Here is a 23,873-nt window from a genome sequence, read left to right on the forward strand (position 1 = left end):
GTAAAATGAGCAGACAGGATCCATTGTGTACTATTTGGGACTCTCTTTCTGGGTCATATTATTCACTCTCAGATTTCAGCCATCATCTCCACGTAGCCCAGAGCTTTTCTCTCGAATTTGGATCAGGACTGCTGGCTAGGTGCCTTCCCCAGGATATCTCCACCAGAATGTCCTGCTGGCTTCGCCAGCTCAGTCTGGCCAAACTGGATGCATCGCTTTTTATCCAGATATACCTCTGTTTGTTACTGAAGCTTGACCATCCTTTTAAATCACACTGGAGGGAAACCTGGGAGTAATTTTGTAGTCTTCCCGTTTCTCTCAATATTAGTTTTATATCAAGTCCTGCAGCAACTTGTGTTTATTCCTGCAATAATGCCATTACCTCCTATCCACTCTAATTCACAGAGAATCGGACGACTTCGTTTTTATTATTTTCTATTTCCTCCCAGAGTCTAGCACAGTCATGGCAAATCATGAATTTGTAAATCTTTGTTCAATGATTACATAAATCCTGTCTAGCAGGGACCTTTGCACATACTATTCCCTCTGCTCTCTTTTCACCACTCCTACTCATATTGTTCAGGTCTCAACTCTTCAAGGAAGCCCATCCTTGACCTCCAAACTCAATGATGTTCTGCATATGCTCTGTGCTGCTCCTTTATAGGTCTTTGCACGCTTATAATGATTTAATTGATTTTTGTTTTGACCGTCAAGCTCCATTAGGGCAGGGATGGTGTCTGTCTTATATATTACTAACCCCCAGGACTTAATTCAATGCCCAATATGTAATAAGTTCTTAGCAAATATCTGTTGTTTGACACATCTATGGCTAGTAGGCATAAGGTACTAATAGACCGTATTGAGGATTCAGAATGAGAGCCTTGCACTCAGCAGGCATTGAATAAATACTTGCTGAATGAATGGACAAATATTTCACCTGACTTCCACAGGTTAAGTCGTTGCGTCTTTTTCCGTTTCTAGGATGGCTTTTTATCGCCATTTCCTTCCTGGAGGTACCATGGATTTGTCCTGCTTTTTTTTTTATTGTTGTGAAAATATATATAATAAAACATTTGCCAGTTCACAATTTTCTGAGTGTACGATTTAGTGATATCAATTACATTAATTATGTTGTGCAACCATCACCCATACTCATTGTGAAATTTCCCATCACCATAAACAGGAACTCACTGCTTCCTGAACAGTGGCGCCCCCTTTGCTGTTGTCTTTTTTACAGCTGTCTGTCACTATTTTCCTTTCTGGGTTCCTCTCTTACTGGATTGGCAGCTTTATAAACCCGGGCTTTTTAGCTTTTTTTTCTTCGCTGCCCCCTTTTCCCTGTTGTTGTTTTTAATAAGGATTTTTGCTACTATCTGCTAATGGAGAAATAGAAAGGTTGATTTTAAAAAAACAAGAAGGAGGTTATAATGTTTCCAGAAATCTTCCAAAATATGAACTCATATTTTGAATGTCTTCTAATCCTCCTGCTGTAGCTCATAAATTTAAGGGCACATCTCAGTAAACTTCCCTCTTATTCTTTGAAAAATACTGTGGAGCAGTGATTTTCAACTGCTTTGTACTATTTCTTACATTTTTTAAAATGTAAGAAACAGATTTTGAATTCTGACCTGGCATTCATATACATTTTTGGATGTGTATTAATATATATCACTGAAACTCAATTTTAGTACTAATTATCCTGCTATGTATAATAAAGTAAAAAATATCAAAGTTAACACCAAATATAATTTTATTAATACTTAAATACAACATAGAAAAAATCCAAAATAAACAATACAAAAATAAAAATAAAGATTTACTTAATGTGACAGGTGTACTTGTTTAATAAGTTTGTCCCCCTCCAGAACAAGCAATGATAAGGCTCATTTTGTATACTGTTGAGCTCCTTTCTTTCCTGTTTTTAATCATTTTGAAAATCCTGCTCGTACAAGTAAGTCAGTTTGAAAGCAATAAAATCAATGCATTGCTTCTGTTTAGCAATGAGAATTCTTCCTTAATCTTAATTCAGAATAATGACAAACTTAATCTCATGTAATCATCCTTAAGGTTAATAAGGATTTAAGCTGCCACAATTATTATTATGTTTTTAAAAAAATTTTATTGTGCTTTAGCAGTATTATGTTTTGAATACCTAGTCTGCCTCAGTTGTTGATTCCAGATTTTGAAAAACAAATGGATCTTCTATCTAAATGTTTTTTCTTTTTTTTTTTAATGTTTTGCATTTCACTTTTACAGTCAGAAGTGAATTGTAATATGTCTTTGCTTTTATTTTATCCAAAATATCTTCATTAATCCAGTTTTTCAATACGTGAGAAAAATACTGGGAATGTTTAGTATTTAGTGTAAACACCTTTAAGTCTTTAATTTTGGGGGGGGAACCTTGGGCATGTGCAACATCTTGAAATTTATCATTTTTTCTGCTATGGTTTCAAAAACAGTTTATTAAGAATGCAAAAAAATCAGTAAGTATGCTAATTTTCTTACCCAAATATTAAAAAAAAAACTGTCAAATGAGAGTACTTTTTAACTAGGAACACTGAAGAATGAGGTTTACATTTATATATCTTGCTTAGTACTTTCCCTCGTAATAGTTGACAGAATTTGGAATATTATAAGTGGTTATGATTAGTTCAGTATTAAATCCATCCAGAACTTTGTAGTAGATGCAAGAGGAGGATATAAATTAAAATCGTGGCCCTTGCTCTTAAGCTCCTTGTCAAGTTTGATAAAATAAAACATTTGTACATGAGACAGCGTATAGAACACCTGGCCAATAATGTACTGACAAATATAACTTATTCATTCATTCAGCAAACGTTTATTAAGTGATTATGATTACTGTCTAGGCCCTGTAGCAGTGAGCAAAACCTACTGATATCCCTGCCCTTCCGTATGGAACTTACATTCTCTTAAAAACAGACAATAAACAAGATGAATAAATTCAGTAATACATCTGTTATAAAATATTATAGGTTAACTATAAAAATAGTTTTGATGGTGTATGTAGTAGGAAGAAAGCGCAAGATGAGGAAGAGGGAGTATAAGGGTAGAGAGGTTTGTGATTTTTGTGAGTCTGGTCAGGGAAGACCTCACTGAGAAAATGATGTTCTTTGAAGACCTGAAGGAAGTGAGGGAGCTAGCCATAAGGCTGTTCAGGGAAAGAGCATTCCGGGCAAGATGACAGCAAGAGCAAAAGCTCCGAGTTGGAAGTATGCCAGGTGTATTGAAGAAGCAGCAGGATGTGCAGTGTGGCGGGAGCTGAATAAGGAAGGAGATCAGGAGCAGGAGGTGAGGTGAGAGATGTTGGAGGAGAAGAGACACTAGTGCAGAGGAGGATAGACCATGTTAGGCCTTGTAGGACATTGTAAGAACTTTTGCTTTTATTAGGTGAGGTGGAAAGCCATTGAAGGGTTTTGTGCACAGAAATGACTTGAACTAACCTCCGTTTTAGATTGTAGAGGCCAAAGAGGAACCTTGGAGTGTAAGTTAGGAAACTGTTGGGATTAGGAAATATTAGAATATTCTAGGCAAGGGATGATGGTGGTTATACCAAAATGATAGCATGTGATGGTGATTAATTCCGGATATATTTTGAAGGTAGAGCCAATAGGATTTTCTCAAGGACTGGATGTGGGAGTGGAAGTAGTGGCGTGCTGAGAAATGTTTGAACTGGCTCTCCAGGGGAAAAAAAAGTAGTGTGGAAGAAAAAAGGGCAATTTCTGTGGTGTAACCATTCCCATCATGATCGATTTCAAGCTGTTACTGGTTTAACAACTGGATTACAGGATTTCTGAAAATTTAATAATTGGCTCTCATGAGCTGGTACAAGCTGACTCCAGCACACCAGTGGATTTGAAAAAAAGAGAGAAGTCAAGAATGGTTGTAAGATTTTTGATCTGAGGAACTGAATTATGGAGTTACCGTTACTGAAACGGGGAAGATTGTGAGAGGAGCAGGTTTAGGAACTCAGTGCTGTGACGCTTATCAGGTATCTAAGTGGAGATGTTAAGTAGGTAGGTGAATATTACTGGATTTCAGGAGAAAGGTATGGGCTAGAGAACTAATGTTATGTATATGGTATTTGTTCTGGTTGTTTATTATTGCATGGCAAACCACCCCAAAACTTAGTGGCTTAAAACAACATTGTTTATTTTGCCCATGAATTTGGTTAGGTGTGGGTGAGGACAACTCATCTTTGCTCCACTCAGCTTCAGCTGGGGCAGCTCAAAGACTGGGGCCTGGCCTGATCTGAAGGCTGGCTCACACACATGTCTAGCAGTTAATGCTGGTTGTTGGCTGGGTCTTCAGCTGGGGTTATGGACAGAACATCTACATGTGACCTTTCATGTGACTGTCTTCCTCACTTTTGGTGGCTGGACTCTAAGGGTGAATGTCATGAGAGAGAAAGAGACAGATGGAAGTTGTACTACTTTTTATGATCTAGCTTTGAAAGTCACTCAGCCTCATTTCGGTCATACTCTGTTCATTAGAGTGAGTCACTAAGGCTGGCCCATATTCAAGAGAAGAAGAATTAGACTCTGTCTTTTACTGGGAGAATTGTCAAAGAAATTGTGGCAGTTTTAAAACCATCATGGTATTTTTCGTTGGCACTTACAGCCATGAGACAGTCACCAAAGGAGTGAGTGTAGATAGTAAGTCCTGGGCTTTCTCACAGGAGAGGTTGGGGAGATAGAGAAGAACCAAAAGGAGACTGATAATTTGATATAATATGAACCAAATACTTGATTGATAATCACATGGTCACCTACTGTAATTAACAAGGGAACCTACAACCTTAGTTGGCAGATTTGATGTGGAGTGTGAAGGTTAAAATAATTCAAAGATGTCTATCTGGAGAATCAGAGGGCTCTTTGTGCCTCTGTTGGTAACAAGAGGGAGGGGGGAAAATGAGCTGAATTTTTTTTTCTTTTTTATTGTGCTTTAAGTGAAAGTTTACAATTCAAGTCAGTTTCTTGTACAAAACTTATACACACATTGTTGTGTGACCCTAGTTGCTCTCCCTAAAATGTGATAGCACACTTCTTCTCTCCACTCTGTATTCCCTATGTCCATTCAACCAGCTCCTGTCCCCCTCTGCCTTCTCATCTCACCTCCAGACAGGAGCTGCCCACGTAGTCTCTTGTGTCCAGTATCATTTTATGCCTTATAGTCCAGTCTAATCTTTATCAGAAGAATTGACTTTGGGAATGGTTTTAGTTTTGGGCTAACAGAGAGTCTGGGGGCCATGTCATCTGGGGTCCCTCCAGTCTCAGTTAGACCATTAACTCTGATCTTTTTACTAGAATTTGAGTTCTGCATCCCACTTTTCTCCTGCTCCACCAGGGATTCTCTGTTGTGTTCCCTGTTAGGGCAGTCATTGGTGGTAGCTGGGCACCATCTAGTTCTTCTGGTCTCGGGCTGATGGAGTCTCTGGTTTATGTGGCCCTTTTTGTCTCTTGGGCTCTTATTTTTCTTGTGCCTTTGGTGTTCTTCATTCTCCTTTGCTCCAGGTGGGTTGAGACCAGCTGATGCATCTTTGATGGCTGCTTGCTAGGTTTTAAGACCCCAGATGCCACTCACCAAAGTGGGATGCAGAACAATTTCTTAATACATTTTGTTATGCCAGTTGACCTAGATGTCCCCTGAAATAATGGTCCCCAGGCCCCCACCCCTGCTACTCTGTCTCTTGAAGTGTTTGGTTGTATTTAGGAAACTTCTTAGCTTTTGGTTTAGTCTAGTTGTGCTGACTTCCCCTGTATTGTGTGTTGACCTTCCCTTCACCTAAAATAATTCTTGGCTACTATCTAATTAGTGAGTACCCTTCTCCCTCCGTCCCCAACCTCATAACCATCAAAGAATGTTTTCTTCTGAGTTTAAACCTTTTTTTTTTTTTTAATTTTATTGTGCTTTAGGTGAATGTTTACAGTGCAAATTAGCTTCTCATTCAAAAATTTATACACAAATTGTTTTGTGACATTGGTTGTAATCCCTACAATGCACCAGCACTTTCCCCCTTTCCTTTTACACCCCAGGTTCCCTGTGTCCATTAGTCCAGTTTTTCTACCCTTCCTGCCTTCTTGTCTTTGCTTTTCGGCAGGTGTTGCCCATTTGGTCTTGTATACTTGACTGAACTAAGAAGCATGTTCGTTATGTGTGTTATTGTTTGTTTTATAGGCCTGTCTAATCTTTGGTTGAAAGGTAGACTTCGAGAGTGGCTTCAGCTCTGAGTTAGCAGGGTGTCCGGGGACCATAGTCTTGGAAGTTCCAGCAGTCTCTGTCAGATCAGTAAATCTGGTCTTTTTTTGTGAATTTGAATTTTGTTCTACATTTTTCTCCTGCTCTGTCCGGGACCTTCTGTTGTGATGCCTGTCAGAGCAGTTGGTGGTAGTAGCTAGGCACCATCTAGTTTTTCTAGGATCATGCTAGAGAAGGCTGTAGTTTGTGTGGTCCATTAGTCCTTTTGACTAATATTTTCCTTGTGTCTTTGGTTTTCTTCATTCTCCTTTGCTCCAGATGGAATGGGACCAGTAAATGTATCTCAGATGGCCATTTGCAACCTTTTAAGACCCCAGATGCTACTCACCAAAGTAGGATGTAGAACATATTCTTTTTTTTTCTTTTTATATTTTTATTGTGCTTTAAGTGAAAGTTTACAAATCAAGTCAGTCTCTCACACAATACCTTACATACATCTTGCTACATACTCCTAGTTGCTCTTCCCCTAATTAGACAGTACATTCCTTCTCTGCACCCTGTATTTCCATGTCCATTCAGCCAGCTTCTGCCCCCCTTGGCCTTTACATGTCTTCTCCAGACAGGAGCTGCACACATGGTCTCATGTGTCTACTTGATCCAAGAAGCCCACTGCTCACCATTATCATTTTCTGTCTCATAGTCCAGTCCAATCCCTGTCTGAAGAGTTGGCTTCGGGCATGGTTCCTGCCTTGGGCTAACAGAAGGTCTGGAAACCATGACCTCTGGGGTTGCTCTAGCCTCAGTCAGACCATTAAGTCTGGTCTTTTTATGAGAATTTGGGGTCTACATCCCACTGCTCTCCTGCTCCTTCAGGTATTCTCTGTTGTGCTCCCTGTCGTGGCAGTCATTGGTTGTAGCCGGGAACCATCTAGTTCTTCTGGTCTCAGGCTGATGTAGTCTTTGATTTATGTGGCCATTCTGACTCTTGGGCTCATACTTACCTTGTGTCTCTGGTATTCTTCATTCTCCTTTGCTCCATGTGGTTTGAGACCAATTGTTGCACCTTAGATGGCTGCTTGCTAGCGTTTAAGACCCCCGACACCACTCTTCAAAATGGGATGCAGAATGTTTTCTTAATAGTTTTTATTATGCCTGTTGACCTAGATGTCCCCTGAAACCATGGTCCCCCAACCCCCACCACCGCTACGCTGGCCTTCGAAGCGTTTGGTTTATTTAGGAAACTTATTTGCTTTTGGTTGTGCTGATCTCTCCTGTATTGTGCGTTGTCCTTACCTTTACCTGAATTAGTTCTTGTGTACTAATTAGTGAATACCTCTCTTCCTCCATCCCTCCTTCCCCCTTCTCGTAACCATCAAAGAATATTTTCTTCTCTGTTTAAACTATTTCTTGAGTTCTTGTAATAGTGGTCTCATACAATATCTGTCCTTTTGCAGCTGACGAATTTCACTCAGCATAATGCCTTCCAGATTCATCCATGTTATGAGATGGTTCACAGATTCATCATTGTTCTTTTTTGTTGCATAGTATTCCATTGTGTGAATATACCATAATTTGATTATCCATTCATCTACTGATGGGCACCTTGGTTGTTTCTATTTTTTGCTATTATAAACAGTGCTGCAGTGAACATAGGTGTGCATATATCTATTCATGTGAGGGCTTTTATTTCTCTAGGATACATTCCAAGGAGTAGGATTGCAGGATCCTATGGTAGCTCTATTTCTAGCTTTCTAAGGAAGCGCCATGGAAACCCTGGTGGCGTAGTGGTTAAGTGCTGACCAAAGGGTCAGCAGTTCGAATCCGCCAGGCGCTCTTTGGGAACTCTATGGGGCAGTTCTACTCTGTCCTATAGGGTCGCTATGAATTGGAATCGACTCGACGGCACTGGGTTTGGTTTGGTTAAGGAAGTGCCAAATCGATTTCCCAAGTGGTTGTACGTACCATTTTACATTCCCACCAGCAGTGTATAAGTGTTCCAGACTCTCCAACATTTATTATTTTGTGTTTTTTGGGTTAATGCTAGCCCTGTTGGGGTGAGATGGAATCTCACTGTAGTTTTGATTTGCATTTCTCTAATGGCTAATGATCGTGAGCATTTCCTTATGTATCTGTTAGCTGCCCGAATGTCTTCTTTGGTGAAGTGCCTGTCCATATCCTTTATCCATTTTTTAATTGGGTTATTTGTCTTTTTGTTGTTGAGGTTTTACAGTCAGTATCTTGTAGATTTTAGAGATTAGATGCCGATCAGATTTGTCGTAACCAAAAATTTTTTCCCAGTCTGTAGTTTGCTCTTTTTACTCTTTTGATGAAGTCTTTGGATGAACATAAGTATTTTGAGCTGAATTTTTGATATATGAAGTTGAAGAGCCATTCAAAAGGAAATGCTGTCTATATAACTGGTGATATGGGTTAAATCAGAAAAAGAGAGTTCATTCTTCACCGTGAACATGGAACTTCTGCCTACTATGTTAATGTGGCATTGTGATAGTATATTATCAGTAAAAGCATTTGTTGTAATTTGAGTATTATTAAATAAATCATATGTGTAACTCTTGCAAAATTATCAAGTTATAGCCCATTGTAGGCTAGCAGTTAAGCCACTTCTTATGCTGGAACTATGATCCTGGATAGTATAGTCAGGACTGATTCCTGTACATTCAAAATTCTATACGGTCTGTCTTCGTTGTTGTATTTGAAGCTCTGAGAAGATAGGAACCAAGTTTAAATCATCTTCATGTTTCTATAATCATCTTTCTGTAATTGTAGAAAGTAATTATATGTTTGTTGTAGTGAGTCAAACGAGCCTTTCCTCAGGTTCTGACAGGAATGGGAAATGACACTCTAAGTTGAATAGAGAAAGACAATATTGTTGGTATCTAGATCTATTCTAACATGTGACTTATTCCTCTTTGTTGGGAAGGGCATGGGTTTCATAAGCTAGCACAGACAGCCTCATTTTTGGAGATCCGAGATGATGTTTCTAAAAGTGCTTTAGAGAATATACTAAGAATTTCTGGTCCCTTCCCCGATTAGCCACAGGGTTATCATTTTATGTTTCCTTCCAGCGTCATTGTAGACCAGTTTTGTTTGAAATCGTATGTTTTCAAAAGCATGAAGCAGCATAGTTACACAGTGTGTTAGTAGTGCTGCAGAGCTCAGGAGCAGGAGTGGGATGGAAAAAGCAGGTGGTTGAGTTTGCTCTTAGCTGGACGCACAGGTTCAAGGGAGGCTGTATAGTGCAGTGGTTAATAGCGTGGGTTTTGGAGTTGTACAGGCTGAGTCATTTTGAGCAAGTCCCTTAATCCTTCTAATCCTCAATTTTCTCATTTGTAAAATGGAGCTAATAATAGTGTCTTCCCATCTCATGAGATTATTGTGGAAATTAAATAAGACGAATGCAAGTAAGGTGCTGGCTTGTGTTATATTAGATATTATTTTTGTTGTTATTATTTAGGCAGAGGGGAATTGAAGAAGTGGGGTTATTGGTGAGAGTGTAACTGAAGTAATAGGAAGATTCAGGCTGGGAAAGAAGAAAGTGAAACTCTAGGAGGAATGTTAAAAACTGGAGAATAAGAAGGAATTGAAGAATTAGAAATGTAATCAGTGGAAAAATGTGTTTAGTGATAGAAAAATAGAAAAGATAAGAGTTTAAGGCCAGCAAGTGAGAGCTCAGAGTTTGAGATTCTAGAGGTGTAGCATTTTGAGGTAATGGTAAGATCCAGCTTTTGACAGTGGGGGTGGGTTGCTGATATGAAATGGAGACAAATTCAGTTTAAATTCAACAAGTATTTATGGAGCCCTTACTGTGTGCTGGGTACTGTGCTAGGCATTGGGGAATGTAAAATTTGGGCAAAACATTATTGGATTAGAGGGGGTCAGGAACTAGCTATTGGCCATTCACCTGAATGACGAAGTTACCCATGACAATGGCAGGCACTGAGATAACAAGGAAGACTGTGAAACGTTTAAGGAAAAAATGCTTCAGTGGATTGATTTGTTTTTGATGGGTTTGGGATATTACTATAAATGGATCTTTAAAGTAGGTGCATCTCCCGATGGGAATAAAATAATTAGCAACATTAATCTAGATTTTAAAAGACTCCTGTCCTAAATTCATTTATTCAACTAGTCTTATTTTCTTCTCTTTCCTTTTTAGCCACAAGTGTACAGATTAGGTGATTAACCCAGTTCTCCTTAGTTTTAGGGGGATGGTTTTTAGAGTAGGCTTGTGCCCTTTTTGTTCTGAGTATCTCAGAAAAGGAGCATGTCCCAAACAATAGCATAATTGGGGCAAAAGGGAGCATCTTGTGTTGTAAGCATGAAGATTGGTCCTTGTGCCAGCCTTTTTAATTGAAAGTTGTAGTTTTGAATTAAAAGTTTAAGTCTTGGAAGCTTACTTTGGAAAAAAAAGTGTAACATTGATTAAACATTTATTTTGCATTTATGGTAATTACATATTGTTGTTGTTAGGTGCCGTGGAGTCAATTCTGACCCAAGGCAACCCTGCGTACAACAGAACAAAACACTGCCCCATCCTGTGCCATCTTCATAGTCATGAGCCCTTTGTTGCAGCCACTGTGTCAATCCATCTGGTTAAAGGTCTTCCTCTTTTTCACTGACCCTCTATTTTACCAAGCATAATGTCCTTCTCCAGGGACTGGTCCCTCCTGATAAAACATGTCCAAAGTCTCTTGCCATCCTTGCTTCTAAGGAGCATTCTGGCTGTACTTCTTCCAAGACAGATTTGTTCCTTCTTCTGGCAGTCCTTGGTATGTTGAATATTCTTCACCAGTACTATAATTTAAAGGCATCAGTTCTTCTTTGGTCTTCCTTATTCATTGTCCAGCTTTCACATGCATATGAAGTGATTGAAAACACCAGGGCTTAGGTCAGGCACATCTTAGTCCTTAAAGTGACATCTTTGCTTTTTAACACTTTAAAGAGATCTCTCGCAGCAGATTTGCCCAATGGAGTGAGTCCTCTGATTTCTTGACTGCTGCTTCCAGGGGCGTTGGTTATAGACCCAAGCAAAATGAAATCCTTGACAACTTCAGTCTTTTCTCCGTTTATCATGATGTTGCTTTTTAGTCCAGTTGTGAGGATTTTTGTTTTCTTTACGTTGAGGTGTTGCCCATTTTGAAGGCTGTAGTCTTTGATCTTCATCAGTAAGTGCTTCAAGTCCTCTTCACTTTCAGCAAGCAAGATTGTGTCATCTGCGTAACACAGGTTGTTTATGAATCTTCCTGCAATCCTGATGCCCCATTCTTCTTCATATAGTCTACTTTCTCAGATTATTTGCCTAGCATACAGATTGAATGGGTATGGTGAAAGAATAGAACCCTGACACACACCTTTCTGGACTTAAACCACGCAGTATTCCCTTGTTCTGGTTAAATGACTGCCTCTTGGTCTAAGTACAGGTTCCTCATGAGCGCAATTAAGTGTTCTAGAATTCCCATTCTTCGCAGTGTTATGCATAATTTGTTATGATTCACACAGTCGAATGCCTTTGCATAGTCAATAAAACACAGATGAACATCTTTCTGGTATTCTCTGCTTTCAGCCATTATCCGTCTCACATCGGCAACGATATCCCTCGTTCCACGTCCTCCTCTGAATCTGGCTTGAATTTTTGGACGTGTCCTATTGATGTGTTGTCGTAACCACTTTTGAATGATCTTCAGCAAAATTTTACTTGTGTGTGATATTATTGATACCATTTGATAATTTCTGCATTCTGTTGGATTTCCTTTCTTTGGAATGGGCACAAATATGGATCTCTTCTAGCCACTTGTCCAGGTAGCTGTCTTTCACATTTCTTGGCATAGATGAGTGAGCACTTCCAGCCCTGTATCCGTTTGTTGAAACATCTCAGTTGGTATTCTGTCAATTCCTGGAGCCTTGTTTTTCATCACTGCCTTCAGTGCAGCTTGGACCTCTTCCTTTAGTGCTATCAGTTTTTGATCATGTGCTACCTCCTGAAATGGTTGAATATCGACCAATTCTTTTTGGTACAGTGACTCTGTGTATTCCTTCCTTCTTGTTTTGATGCTTCCTGTGTCATTTAATATTTTCCACATAGAATCCTTCACTATTGCAACTCAAGGCTTGAATTTTTTCATCAGTCTTTTAGATTGAGAAATGCCAAGCATGTTCTTCCCTTTTGGTTTTCTATCTCCAGGTCTTTGCGCATTTCATCACATATGCCGGTATTGAATAGCAGTAAAAGAAATTTTATACTGGTGACCTATCTTTGCTGATTCTTTTTGGGTTCTTTGCTTTCAGTGATAGATCCACAGATATTTTGGTTTGTTTATACTTACTGTGACCACAGTCAGCAGGATATAACAGCAGGTCCACTGCACCCAACAATTTCCGAGGGATGTCAGCTCAATACCACAGTTTCATATATAGCCAAGTCTATTCTTTTCCACGTGTCTTCTTTTGTCTAATTCCTAACCCTTTCCTGAACTTCTGCCTACTTTCCTGTAATGTACGTTTAAGTAGACCACGTGTCATTCCACCTCTGCTAGCTATTCGTTGCCATGTTACTTTTAGCATCCTTATCATGAAGAGGGGAGGCAGTGGTGGTTCAGTGGCAGAATTCTTACCTTACCGTGTAAGAGACCTTCCTGGCTCAGTTCCCGATCAGTGCACTTCACGCACAGCCATTGCCCATCTGCCAGTGGAGGTTTGTGTGTTGCTATATTGCTGAAAAGGTTTCAACAGAGTCTCTAAGAGGGACTAGGAAGAAAGGCCGGATGGTCTACTTCAAAAGTCAGCCAGTGAAGATCCTCTCGATCGCAATGGTCTGATCCCATTGTGGGTGGGGTTGCCGTCACTCATGGGTCAACTTGACGGCAGCTAACAACAACAATCATGAAGAGGATCCTGGTTGTCAGGACGCAAGTAGTGAACACAAACAGTCCGGTCTCAGACGGACTTTCTGCTCCATTTGGGCACACTGCTACTGTGCACTTGTCTCATTTCACTTACGTAGTCTGAAGAAGGTGAAGATTCTGTAGTCTCCTCCTCCTCTCTCTACCCCAGTGGCCCTCAATGTATGGTCTAGATAATAAGTAAATATTATGCAATCAGAAAGTAGGATCTAATTTAGTGTCTGTTAAGAACACGTGGAATTTCCCTCTGAGGTGGTGCCACATGTACTATTTTTTTTCTATTTTATTTATTTTGTTGTTGTTGAGAGTGTTCACAGCAAAACATACACCAATTCAACAGCTTCTACATGTACAATTCAGTGACATTGATTACGTTTCTTGAGTTGTGCGACCATTCTCTCTGACTTGTTCCCCCCCCCCGCCCACACTAACATAAATTCACTGCGTCCTAAGTTTCGTATCTAATCTTTCTGGTTGCTGTTGCCAATTTGATCCCATCTCACCAAAACCACCGCCATCATGTGGATTCTGATTCACAGCGACCCATAGGGTTTCCAAGGCTGCAATCTTTATGGAAGCAGACTGCCATATCTTTCTCCCGTGGAGTGACTGATGGGTTCGAACCGCTAACCTTTTGGTTAGCAGCCAAGCTCTTAACCGCTGTGCCACCAGGGCTTCCTGATCCTATGTAGTTCTTGAAAGAGCATAATGCTCAAGGCAAGCATTTTTTTTTTTTTAATAACTTTTATTAAGCTTCAAGTGAACGTTTACAAATCCAATCAGTCTGTCACATATAAGTTTACATACATCTCACTCCCTACTCCCACTTACTCTCCCCGTCTTGAGTCAGCCCTTTCAGTCTCTCCTTTCTTGACAATTTTGCCGGCTTCCCTCTCTCTCTATCCTCCCATCCCCCCTCCAGACGAGTTGCCAACACAATCTCAAGTGTCCACCTGATATAATTAGCTCACTCTTCATCAGCGTCTCTCTCCCACCCGCTGACCAGTCCCTTTCATTTCTGATGAGTTGTCTTCGGGGATGGTTCCTGTCCTGTGTCAACAGAAGGTCTGGAGAGCATGGCCGCCGGGATTCCTCCAGTCTCAGTCAGACCATTAAGTTTGGTCTTTTTATGAGAATTTGGGGTCTGCATCCCACTGATCTCCTGCTCCCTCAGGGGTCCTCTGCTGTGCTCCCTGTCAGGGCAGTCATCGATTGTGGCCGGGCACCAACTAGTTCTTCTGGTCTCAGGATGATGTAGGTCTCTGGTTCATGTGGCCCTTTCTGTCTCTTGGGCTCTTAGTTGCCGTGTGGGCTTGGTGTTCTTCATTTTCCTTTGCTCCAGGTGGGTTGAGACCAATTGCTGCATCTTAGATGGCCGCTTGTTAGCATTTAAGACCCCAGACGCCACATTTCAAAGTGGGATGCAGAATGATTTCATAATAGAATTATTTTGCCAATTGACTTAGAAGTCCCCGCAAACCATGTTCCCCAGACCCCCGCGCTTGCTCCGCTGAGCTTTGAAGCATTCATTTTATCCCGGAAACTTCTTTGCTTTTGGTCCAGTCCAATTGAGCTGACCTTCCATGTATTGAGTGTTGTCTTTCCCTTCACCTAAAGCAGTTCTTATCTACTGATTAATCAATAAAAAACCCTCTCCCACCCTCCCTCCCTCCCCGCCTCGTAACCACAAAAGTATGTGTTCTTCTCAGGTTTACTATTTCTCAAGATCTTATAATAGTGGTCTTATACAATATTTGTCCTTTTGCCTCTGACTAATTTCGCTCAGCATAATGCCTTCCAGGTTCCTCCATGTTATGAAATGTTTCAGAGATTCGTCACTGTTCTTTATCGATGCGTAGTATTCCATTGTGTGAATATACCACAATTTATTTACCCATTCATCCGTTGATGGACACCTTGGTTGCTTCCAACTTTTTGCTATTGTATACAGAACTGCAATAAACATGGGTATGCATATATCTGTTTGTATGAAGGCTCTTGTATCTCTAGGGTATATTCCTAGGAGTGGGATTTCTGGGTTGTATGGTAGTTCTATTTCTGACTGTTTAAGATAACGCCAGATAGATTTCCAAAGTGGTTGTACCATTTTACATTCCCACCAGCAGTGTATGAGAGTTCCAATCTCTCCACAGCCTCTCCAACATTTATTATTTTGTGTTTTTTGGATTAATGCCAGCCTTGCTGGTGTGAGATGGAATCTCATCATAGTTTTAATTTGCATTTCTCTAATGGCTAATGATCGAGAGCGTTTTCTCATGTATCTGTTGGCTGCCTGAATATCTTCTTTAGAGAAATGTGTGTTCATATCCTTTGCCCACTTCTTGATTGGGTTGTTTGTCTTTTTGTGGTTGACTTTGACAGAATCATGTAGATTTTAGAGATCAGGCGCTGGTCGGAGATGTCATAGCTGAAAATTCCTTCCCAATCTGTAGGTGGTCTTTTTACTCTTTTGGTGAAGTCTTTAGATGAGCATAGGTGTTTGATTTTTAGGAGCTCCCAGTTATCTGGTTTCTCTTCGTCATTTTTGGTAATGTTTTGTATTCTGTTTATGCCCTGTATTAGGGCTCCTAGGGTTGTCCCAATTTTTTCTTCCATGATCTTTATCGTTTTAGTCTTTATGTTTAGGTCTTTGATCCACTTGGAGTTAGTTTTTGTGCATGGTGTGAGGTATGGGTCCTGTTTCATTTTTTTGCAAATGGATATCCAGTTATGCCAGCACCATTTGTTAAAAAGGCTATCTCTTCCCCAGTTAATTGACACTGGTCCTTTGTCAAATATCAGCTGCTCATACGTGGATGGATCTATGTCTGGGTTCTCAATTCTGTTCCATTGGTCTATGTGTCTGTTGTTGTACCAATACCAGGCTGTTTTGACTACTGTGGCTGTATAATAGGTTCTGAAGTCAGGTAAGGTGAGGCCTCCCACTTTCTTCTTCTTTTTCGGTAATGCTTTCCTTATCCGAGGCTTCTTTCCCTTCCATATGAAGTTGGTGATTTGTTTCTCTAGCCCCTTAAAATATGACATTGGAATTTGGATCGGAAGTGCGTTAAATGTATAGATGGCTTTTGGTAGAATAGACATTTTTACTATGTTAAGTCTTCCTATCCATGAGCAAGGTATGTTTTTCCACTTAAGTATGTCCTTTTGAATTTCTTGTAGTAGAGCTTTGTAGTTTTCTTTGTATAGGTCTTTTACATCCTTGGTAAGATTTATTCCTAAGTATCTTATCTTCTTGGGGGCTACTGTGAATGGTATTGATTTTGTTATTTCCTCTTCGGTGTTCTTTTTGTTGATGTAGAGGAATCCAAGTGATTTTTGTATGTTTATTTTATAACCTGAGACTCTGCCAAACTCTTCTATTAGTTTCAGTAGTTTTCTGGAGGATTCCTTAGGGTTTTCTGTGTATATAATCATGTCATCTGCAAATAGTGATAACTTTACTTCTTCCTTGCCAATCCGGATACCTTTTATTTCTTTGTCTAGCCTAATTGCCCTGGCTAAGACTTCCAACATGGTGTTGAATAAGAGCGGTGATAAAGGGCATCCTTGTCTGGTTCCCGTTCTCAAGGGAAATGCTTTCAGGTTCTCTCCATTTAGAGTGATGTTGGCTGTTGGCTTTGCATAGATGCCCTTTATTATGTTGAGGAATTTTCCTTCAATTCCTATTTTGGTAAGAGTTTTTATCATGAATGGGTGTTGGACTTTGTCAAATGCCTTTTCTGCATCAATTGATAAGATCATGTGGTTTTTGTCTTTTGTTTTATTTATGTGATGGATTACATTAATGGTTTTTCTGATATTAAACCAGCCTTGCATACCTGGTATAAATCCCACTTGATCAGGGTGAATTATTTTTTTGATGTGTTGTTGGATTCTATTGGCTAGAATTTTGTTGAGGATTTTTGCATCAATGTTCATGAGGGATATAGGTCTATAATTTTCTTTTTTTGTAATGTCTTTACCTGGTTTTGGTATCAGGGAGATGGTGGCTTCATAGAATGAGTTGGGTAGTATTCCGTCATTTTCTATGCTTTGGAATACCTTTAGTAGTAGTGGTGTTAACTCTTCTCTGAAAGTTTGGTAGAACTCTGCAGTGAAGCTGTCCGGGCCAGGGCTTTTTTTTGTTGGGAGTTTTTTGATTACCGTTTCAATCTCTTTCTTTGTTATGGGTCTATTTAGTTGTTCTACTTCTGAATGTGTTAGTTTAGGTAGGTAGTGTTTTTCCAGGAATTCATCCATTTCTTCTAGGTTTTCAAATTTGTTAGAGTACAATTTTTCATAATAATCTGAAATGATTCTTTTAATTTCATTTGGTTCTGTTGTGATGTGGTCCTTCTCATTTCTTATTCGGGTTATTTGTTTCCTTTCCTGTATTTCTTTAGTCAGTCTAGCCAATGGTTTATCAATTTTGTTAATTTTTTCAAAGAACCAGCTTTTGGCTTTGTTAATTCTTTCGATTGTTTTTCTGTTCTCTAATTCATTTAGTTCAGCTCTAATTTTTATTATTTGTTTTCTTCTGGTGCCTGATGAATTCTTTTGTTGCTCACTTTCTATTTGTTCAAGTTGTAGGGACAGTTCTTTGATTTTGGCTCTTTCTTCTTTTTGTATGTGTGCATTTATTGATATAAATTGGCCTCTGAGCACTGCTTTTGCTGTGTCCCAGAGGTTTTGATAGGAAGTATTTTCATTCTCGTTGCTTTCTATGAATTTCCTTATTCCCTCCTTGATGTCTTCTATAACCCAGTCTTTTTTCAGGAGGGTATTGTTCATTTTCCAAGTATTTGATTTCTTTTCCCTCGTTTTTCTGTTATTGATCTCTAGTTTTATTGCCTTGTGGTCTGAGAAGATGCTTTGTAATATTTCGATGTTTTGGACTCTGCAAAGGTTTGTTTTATGGCCTAATATGTGGTCTATTCTAGAGAATGTTCCATGTGCGCTAGAAAAAAAAGTATATTTTGCAGCAGTTGGGTGGAGAGTTCTGTATAAGTCAATGAGGTCAAGTTGGTTGATTGTTGTAATTACATCTTCCGTGTCTCTGTTGAGCTTCTTACTGGATGTCCTGTCCTTCTCCGAAAGTGGTGTGTTGAAGTCTCCTTCTATAATTGTGGAGGTGTTTTTCTCACTTTTCAGTTCTGTTAAAATTTGATTTATGTATCTTGCAGCCCTGTCATTGGGTGCGTAAATATTTAATATGGTTATGTCTTCCTGATCAATTGTCCCTTTTATCATTATATAGTGTCCTTCTTTATCCTTTGTGGTGGATTTAAGTCTAAAGTCTATTTTGTCAGAAATTAATATTGCTACTCCTCTTCTTTTTTGCTTATTGTTTGCTTGATATACTTTTTTCCATCCTTTGAGTTTTAGTTTGTTTGTGTCTCTAAGTCTAAGGTGTGTCTCTTGTAGGCAGCATATAGATGGATTGTGTTTCTTTATCCAGTCCGTGACTCTCTGTCTCTTTATTGGTGCATTTAGTCCATTTACATTCAGGGTAATTATAGATAAATAAGTTTTTAGTGCTGTCATTTTGATGCCTTTTTATGTGTGTTGTTGACAATTTCATTTTTCCACATACTTTTTTGTGCTGAGACGTTTTTCTTAGTAAATTGTGAGATCCTCATTTTCATAGTGCTTGACTTTATGTTAGTTGAGTCGTTACGTTTTTCTTGGTTTTTATCTTGAGTTATAGAGTTGTTATACCTTTTTGTGGTTACCTTATTATTTACCCCTATTTTTCTAAGTAAAAACCTAATTTGTATTGTTCTATATCGTCAAGGCAAGCATTTTTTACTAGTTAAACTAAATTATTGTTTGATTTTAAGAAGACTTCAGGGGATATTTTGGGTTTAAGGTTTAAAGATTATCTCAGGGCAGTAGTTTCAGGGATATTTTCTTTATGATATACATTTTAAATACATGCAGAATTTATGTCTCTTGGTTGTATCTTAAAGAGGTTTTTACCATTCGTAGAAAGAGCTTTTTAGAAGAATATCTGAATACCATTTCTCAGGTATTTAGGCCACTAAATTACCACTGAGATTATTTTGGTAAAGCCTTATTGACTTAATGAATGCTGTGTCAAAAAGGTACAGTTTAAATATATCCTACTGATTTATAAGAGTACCAACATATCTTAAAACAAAGCTTCTGGCAACTCAGAGTCGGTCTAGTGCAACAGGTAATTTCGTTGTACCGGCAGAAAGCTATTGCGTGACCTGTCCCATGATTTTGTGCTGTCTCTGTTATTGCTATGATTATTAGTATTTTACCACTTACTTTTTTTTTTTGAATAAAGTACATCACGCTCTCAGGTTACAAGAAAAAAATGAGGTAGAATTTTTCAGTATGTATTTAATAATAATCTCAAGACTTTCAGACTCAAGAAACGCACATAGAGAATCTTGTTTTAGCATAAGCATAATTAATATCTTCATGCATTTGCTATAAGATTTATTTAATGAAATTTTAGTTCTGGTTTTATATTTACATTGAAATGATAGGTTTGAAGTTTAAAACTATTAGAAGTCATCAAAAGTCATTTTTCAAATTAACCTCTCTATTATTTATTAATTAATTTTATTAAGTTTATTATTAATAAACTAGGAATTCAGCTTATAATTCCAGATTTTAAATTTGTGCTTCCTTCACAAGCTCTGGTCAAGATATCCAAGGAACAAGTGTGATTGCAAACCTTCCGTATCTGATGCGACAGAATCCGTCTGAGACACTTCGGAGAGTTTTGCCAAAAGTCAGAGTAAGTTGATATGAAATCAGATTTGACGTTCCAGTTTTCCTCCTGTGGTGTTTTGTCATTGTGGGAAGAAAAAACTCAGAGCTTCTGATGACCTTTTGTGCTTAGTAATTAGCGAAGGAAGTTTTATGATGCACATTTTGGATTATGATGAAAATAGGTAGAGAAAGTAGCTGATGGGATCTTAAGTTGTCCTTAGTCATTTAGTAAAGTTAGTTTTTTAGTAGCTCAAAAAAAAATCTTACTTTTCTTACAAAATCATAGGTATTTTATTTGGGATTCTGTTGACTTAAATCTATATTAATAGTATTTCAGAAACATCTCTAATATAATTTAACTGATACTTCTAATGATGATCCTGGGGTGACTTGTGAAGAATAGTCAAATAAAGATTACGTTATAGTCATCACAATTTTAGTTTGAGATGTTTTCCTAAATTTCTTCAAAATCAGTTCCCCTACTATGAACAAAAATATTCTTTATATACAAAGGGTTATTCTCTATTGGAACTTGAGTTGACAAAACAGACAACAGTCTGTATGTCCTCAGGGAGCTCACTTACTGCTGGGGTCAAGGAGTTCATATGCTAATGGGGATTCTAGGTGCTAACAGTGAGTCTTGTATACCTAGCTTTGGCTTATTATTTGGTTATACATTTTTTCCTCATCTATACACATGTTTATAATACTGTAATTATTAATGTGTTCCTGGGGTTTTGCTTTATATTTAGGTGTATTTAGCATGGTTCCAGGAGCCCTGCTGGTGCAGTGGTTTAAAGCACTCGGCTGCTAATTGAAAGGTCAGCGGTTTGAACCCCCCCAGCTGCTCTGCAGGAGAAAGATGTGGCAGTCTGTTTCCACAAAGATTTACAGCCTTGAAAGCCCTATGGGGCAGTTCTACTCTGTCCTACGGGGTCGCTATGAGTCGGAATCGACTCCACGGCAGTAGGTTTTAGCATGGTTCCAGTTACTGTGATTTATGTCTAGGACGTGTGTACCATTGTTATTTTCAGAAATTTCCCACATGTCTGTGCAGGCAATATGAATTTTTTTACTTGTTACAATGGTGAACTGAGAAGATGTTTGTTTTGTCATGGTATGTGATTCCAAAATGAACCAAAGGGATACGGAACTATTATTTTCATTGTTGTAGAAATTAATATAACACAACATTTGCTAATTTTATTTTTCCCAGAATCATGTTGTAATTTCAGTGGAATTAAGCCTACACAGGCCAGGTTTAATTTCACATTCAACTTCAGTGATATTAGTGGACCTAAGTTTGTTTGCATGACACCTGGAATGTCAGTTAAACAATCATAGAGGAGAATAGGTGGTTAGGTCCTCTTGTCTAAGGAGTTAATGTAAATAAGTCAATTAGATTTAAAGCTAAAAATATTGAGCGTGCCAAACACTCTGGTCAGCAGGCAAAGTCTGGTCTACGAGCAGCATCTTGGATGCCCCAAGTTTCATCAAGCAAGAGTAAAAGATGAGAGGTAGGCAATAGTGGCCTTTAGAGGCTTCCATCTCTAAATTATTTTGCTAATGGCTTCACAATAAAGGCAATTAAATAACAACTCCTAAAAGACATTAATTTCAGGCGAGTGTATAAATTTTCCTACAGAAACTGTAAGGTATGCCTCAGTTATAGAAGGGAGGACTTTAATAAAACTTTAAAGTAATTAAGATTAATCTGTAATGCAGAAGATTGAATAAATGAATGGATATAAAGAAAATATATACTAATGAATGTGTACCAAGAAGATCTTCAGTGTTGACTTACTCATTTCTTCAGTTAATCAACAAGTAGCCACTTACTCAGGAGCTACATTTATGAAGTACAAGATAGTCCCAGATTAGATTCTGTAGTAGGAAGGCCTAAAGACTATGAAAAAAAAAAACAAATGTAAGCATAGGACAGCATTTAATTGTGTGATTCTGAGGTATGTAAAAATGCTGAAGAATTGAGCAAATGAGGACTTTAAGGGGGCAACTCAAATAATAATGACTTTTGTAGAGAGTAATATATAAGGTAGGTGGCTAAACATTGAAATAACTTTATTTTGGATTATAAGACTTATATGTTCAAATCATCTTTAAATCATTGTAGTTGGATACTGATAAGATATATTGGTACTCATGGTTAGCACCTTCTTTAATTCTGCCTTGCTTTTGTGAGTGGTTACTTTCAAGTGATAAAGCCATGACAAGATCTCAAATAGCCACTTCATTCACTTTTGCAATGGTAGTTATATCTTAGTTATCATAGAAGAGCAACCTCTTGTCCCAAAGTGAGCATTTAGTAATAATGGCGTTCTCATTCATTCGTAAGTATTTACTGAGTTCCTCCCATGTACCAGGCACCGTGCTAAGCACAGGAAAACAGGTGAACAAAACAGGGAACTTGCCCTCAAGGAGGATAGAGTCTAGGGGGGAAACAGACATTAAACAAGTAAACCACGCACACACAGAAAAGAAAGTTATTATTGTAATTTGTGGTAAGGCTGGGGTGTGAAGAATAGGAGGCTATGAGGTAAAGTAATGGCAGGGGCCAAATGTGCTTTGGAAGGAGCCATGGTGGCACAGTGGTTAAACTCTAGGCTGCTAACCGAAAGGTTGGTGGTTTGAATTCACCAGCCACTCTGCAGGAGAAAGATGTGGCAATCTGCTTCTATAAAGGTTACAGCCTTGGATACCCTATGGTGCAGTTCCACTCTGTTCTCTAGGGTCACTGTGAGCTGGAATCGACTCTATGGCAATGAGTTCTTTTTTTTGCTGTGCTTTGGGAGGTCAAGGGCAGCCTCTTTGAGGAGATGACTTCCAGCTGAAAACTCAAGGGATAGGAGGTAGCTGCCATTTCAAGAGTCGAGGAATGAGTGGTCTAGGCAGAGAACAGCAGATAGACCTAAGGTGAAAAGAGCTTGGTGGAACTGAAAGAAGCAAGTGTGGTTAAAATCCAGTGAATGCGGGTGGTTAGAGAGGTGGTCAGGGGCGAGAATCTGCAGGAGTTTGGTCTCATCCTCAGGATGGTGGAAAGCCATCAAAGACTTTTAGGTAGGGAGTGACATAATCCCATTAACATTTTTCAAAGATTATTTTGATTATTATCAATTACAGTATGGCAGTTAGGAAGCTACAACACTAGTCCTAGGGACAGTGGCTTGAATTGGGACAGCAAATTAGGACAGTGGAGAGTAGTGGGTGTACCTGAGATACCTTTTTTGAGACCGAAGGAGCAGAACTTAATGGACTGGATGTGGGGAGTGAGGGAGGGAGTGCCGTAGTCATAGTGACTTCTGGATTTCTGCGTTGAGCATCCATGTGGTTCTGCTGGTTTTCACCATCTTAGTGAATGTACGGTTGTCCATGAGTGATTTACTTTTAGACAGTTTAAAGATACGAGCATAAATATTTTATACAAGAAGCTAATCATTTCCAAGACTTTTACCACATTTATAACAAGAGTTTCATGAGATCATAGAGCCCACCCTCTAACTTGTCTTTATCAAAGCTCATCTGAGTCAAGTGACATCGAAGATTTTTCTCACCTTGCCTATTGCACGATTTTCCCAGGAATGTTTTTAACTATTCATTTCATCCTATTAGCTGACAAATGGTTTTTTAAAATAGGTTGTTATTTTTACTGTTTTATAGATGAAGCGATTTAAGGTTAAACGTAACAATAGTAGAAACAGGATTAGAACTGAGCTGATGCATAGTATTTCTACAATTTGCTTTCTAAATTATATCCAAAGCAAACAGTGGATGATAATGCAGTTAGTCACTCATCTCGTTGCCTGTAAGTAAGAAGCTAAAAGGGAAATATTTTGATCTCCAATATAAACTCCCTAAATATGAAGATACTTTCGTTTTAATATATTCTTGTTATAGCATTTAATCCTAGGGTATCCTTTGAAAAAGAAATAAATTTTTTCTAAAGTCTTTATTAGCTTTAATTATTTTTTCACA

General features: G+C 38.7%; 1 protein-coding gene across 5 annotated transcripts in view; it reads left to right on the plus strand.

Annotated features, from left to right (window-relative positions):
* Positions 1 to 23,873, plus strand: part of PPP4R4 (protein phosphatase 4 regulatory subunit 4) — a 131,727-nt gene that overhangs the window by 20,510 nt on the left and 87,344 nt on the right. For all 5 annotated transcript variants that reach the window (XR_007518876.1, XM_049897779.1, XM_049897780.1 and 2 more), the window contains exon 3: positions 19,806 to 19,908. Coding sequence is in view for 4 of the 5 variants with exons in the window: in XM_049897779.1 (XP_049753736.1) it covers positions 19,806 to 19,908 (103 nt within the window). In the remaining variant the exon portion in view is untranslated. The remainder of the gene's footprint in view (positions 1 to 19,805; positions 19,909 to 23,873) is intronic.

The sequence above is a fragment of the Elephas maximus genome, chromosome 10 (assembly GCF_024166365.1).
Source record: "Elephas maximus indicus isolate mEleMax1 chromosome 10, mEleMax1 primary haplotype, whole genome shotgun sequence".
Taxonomy (NCBI): Eukaryota; Metazoa; Chordata; class Mammalia; order Proboscidea; family Elephantidae; genus Elephas; species Elephas maximus.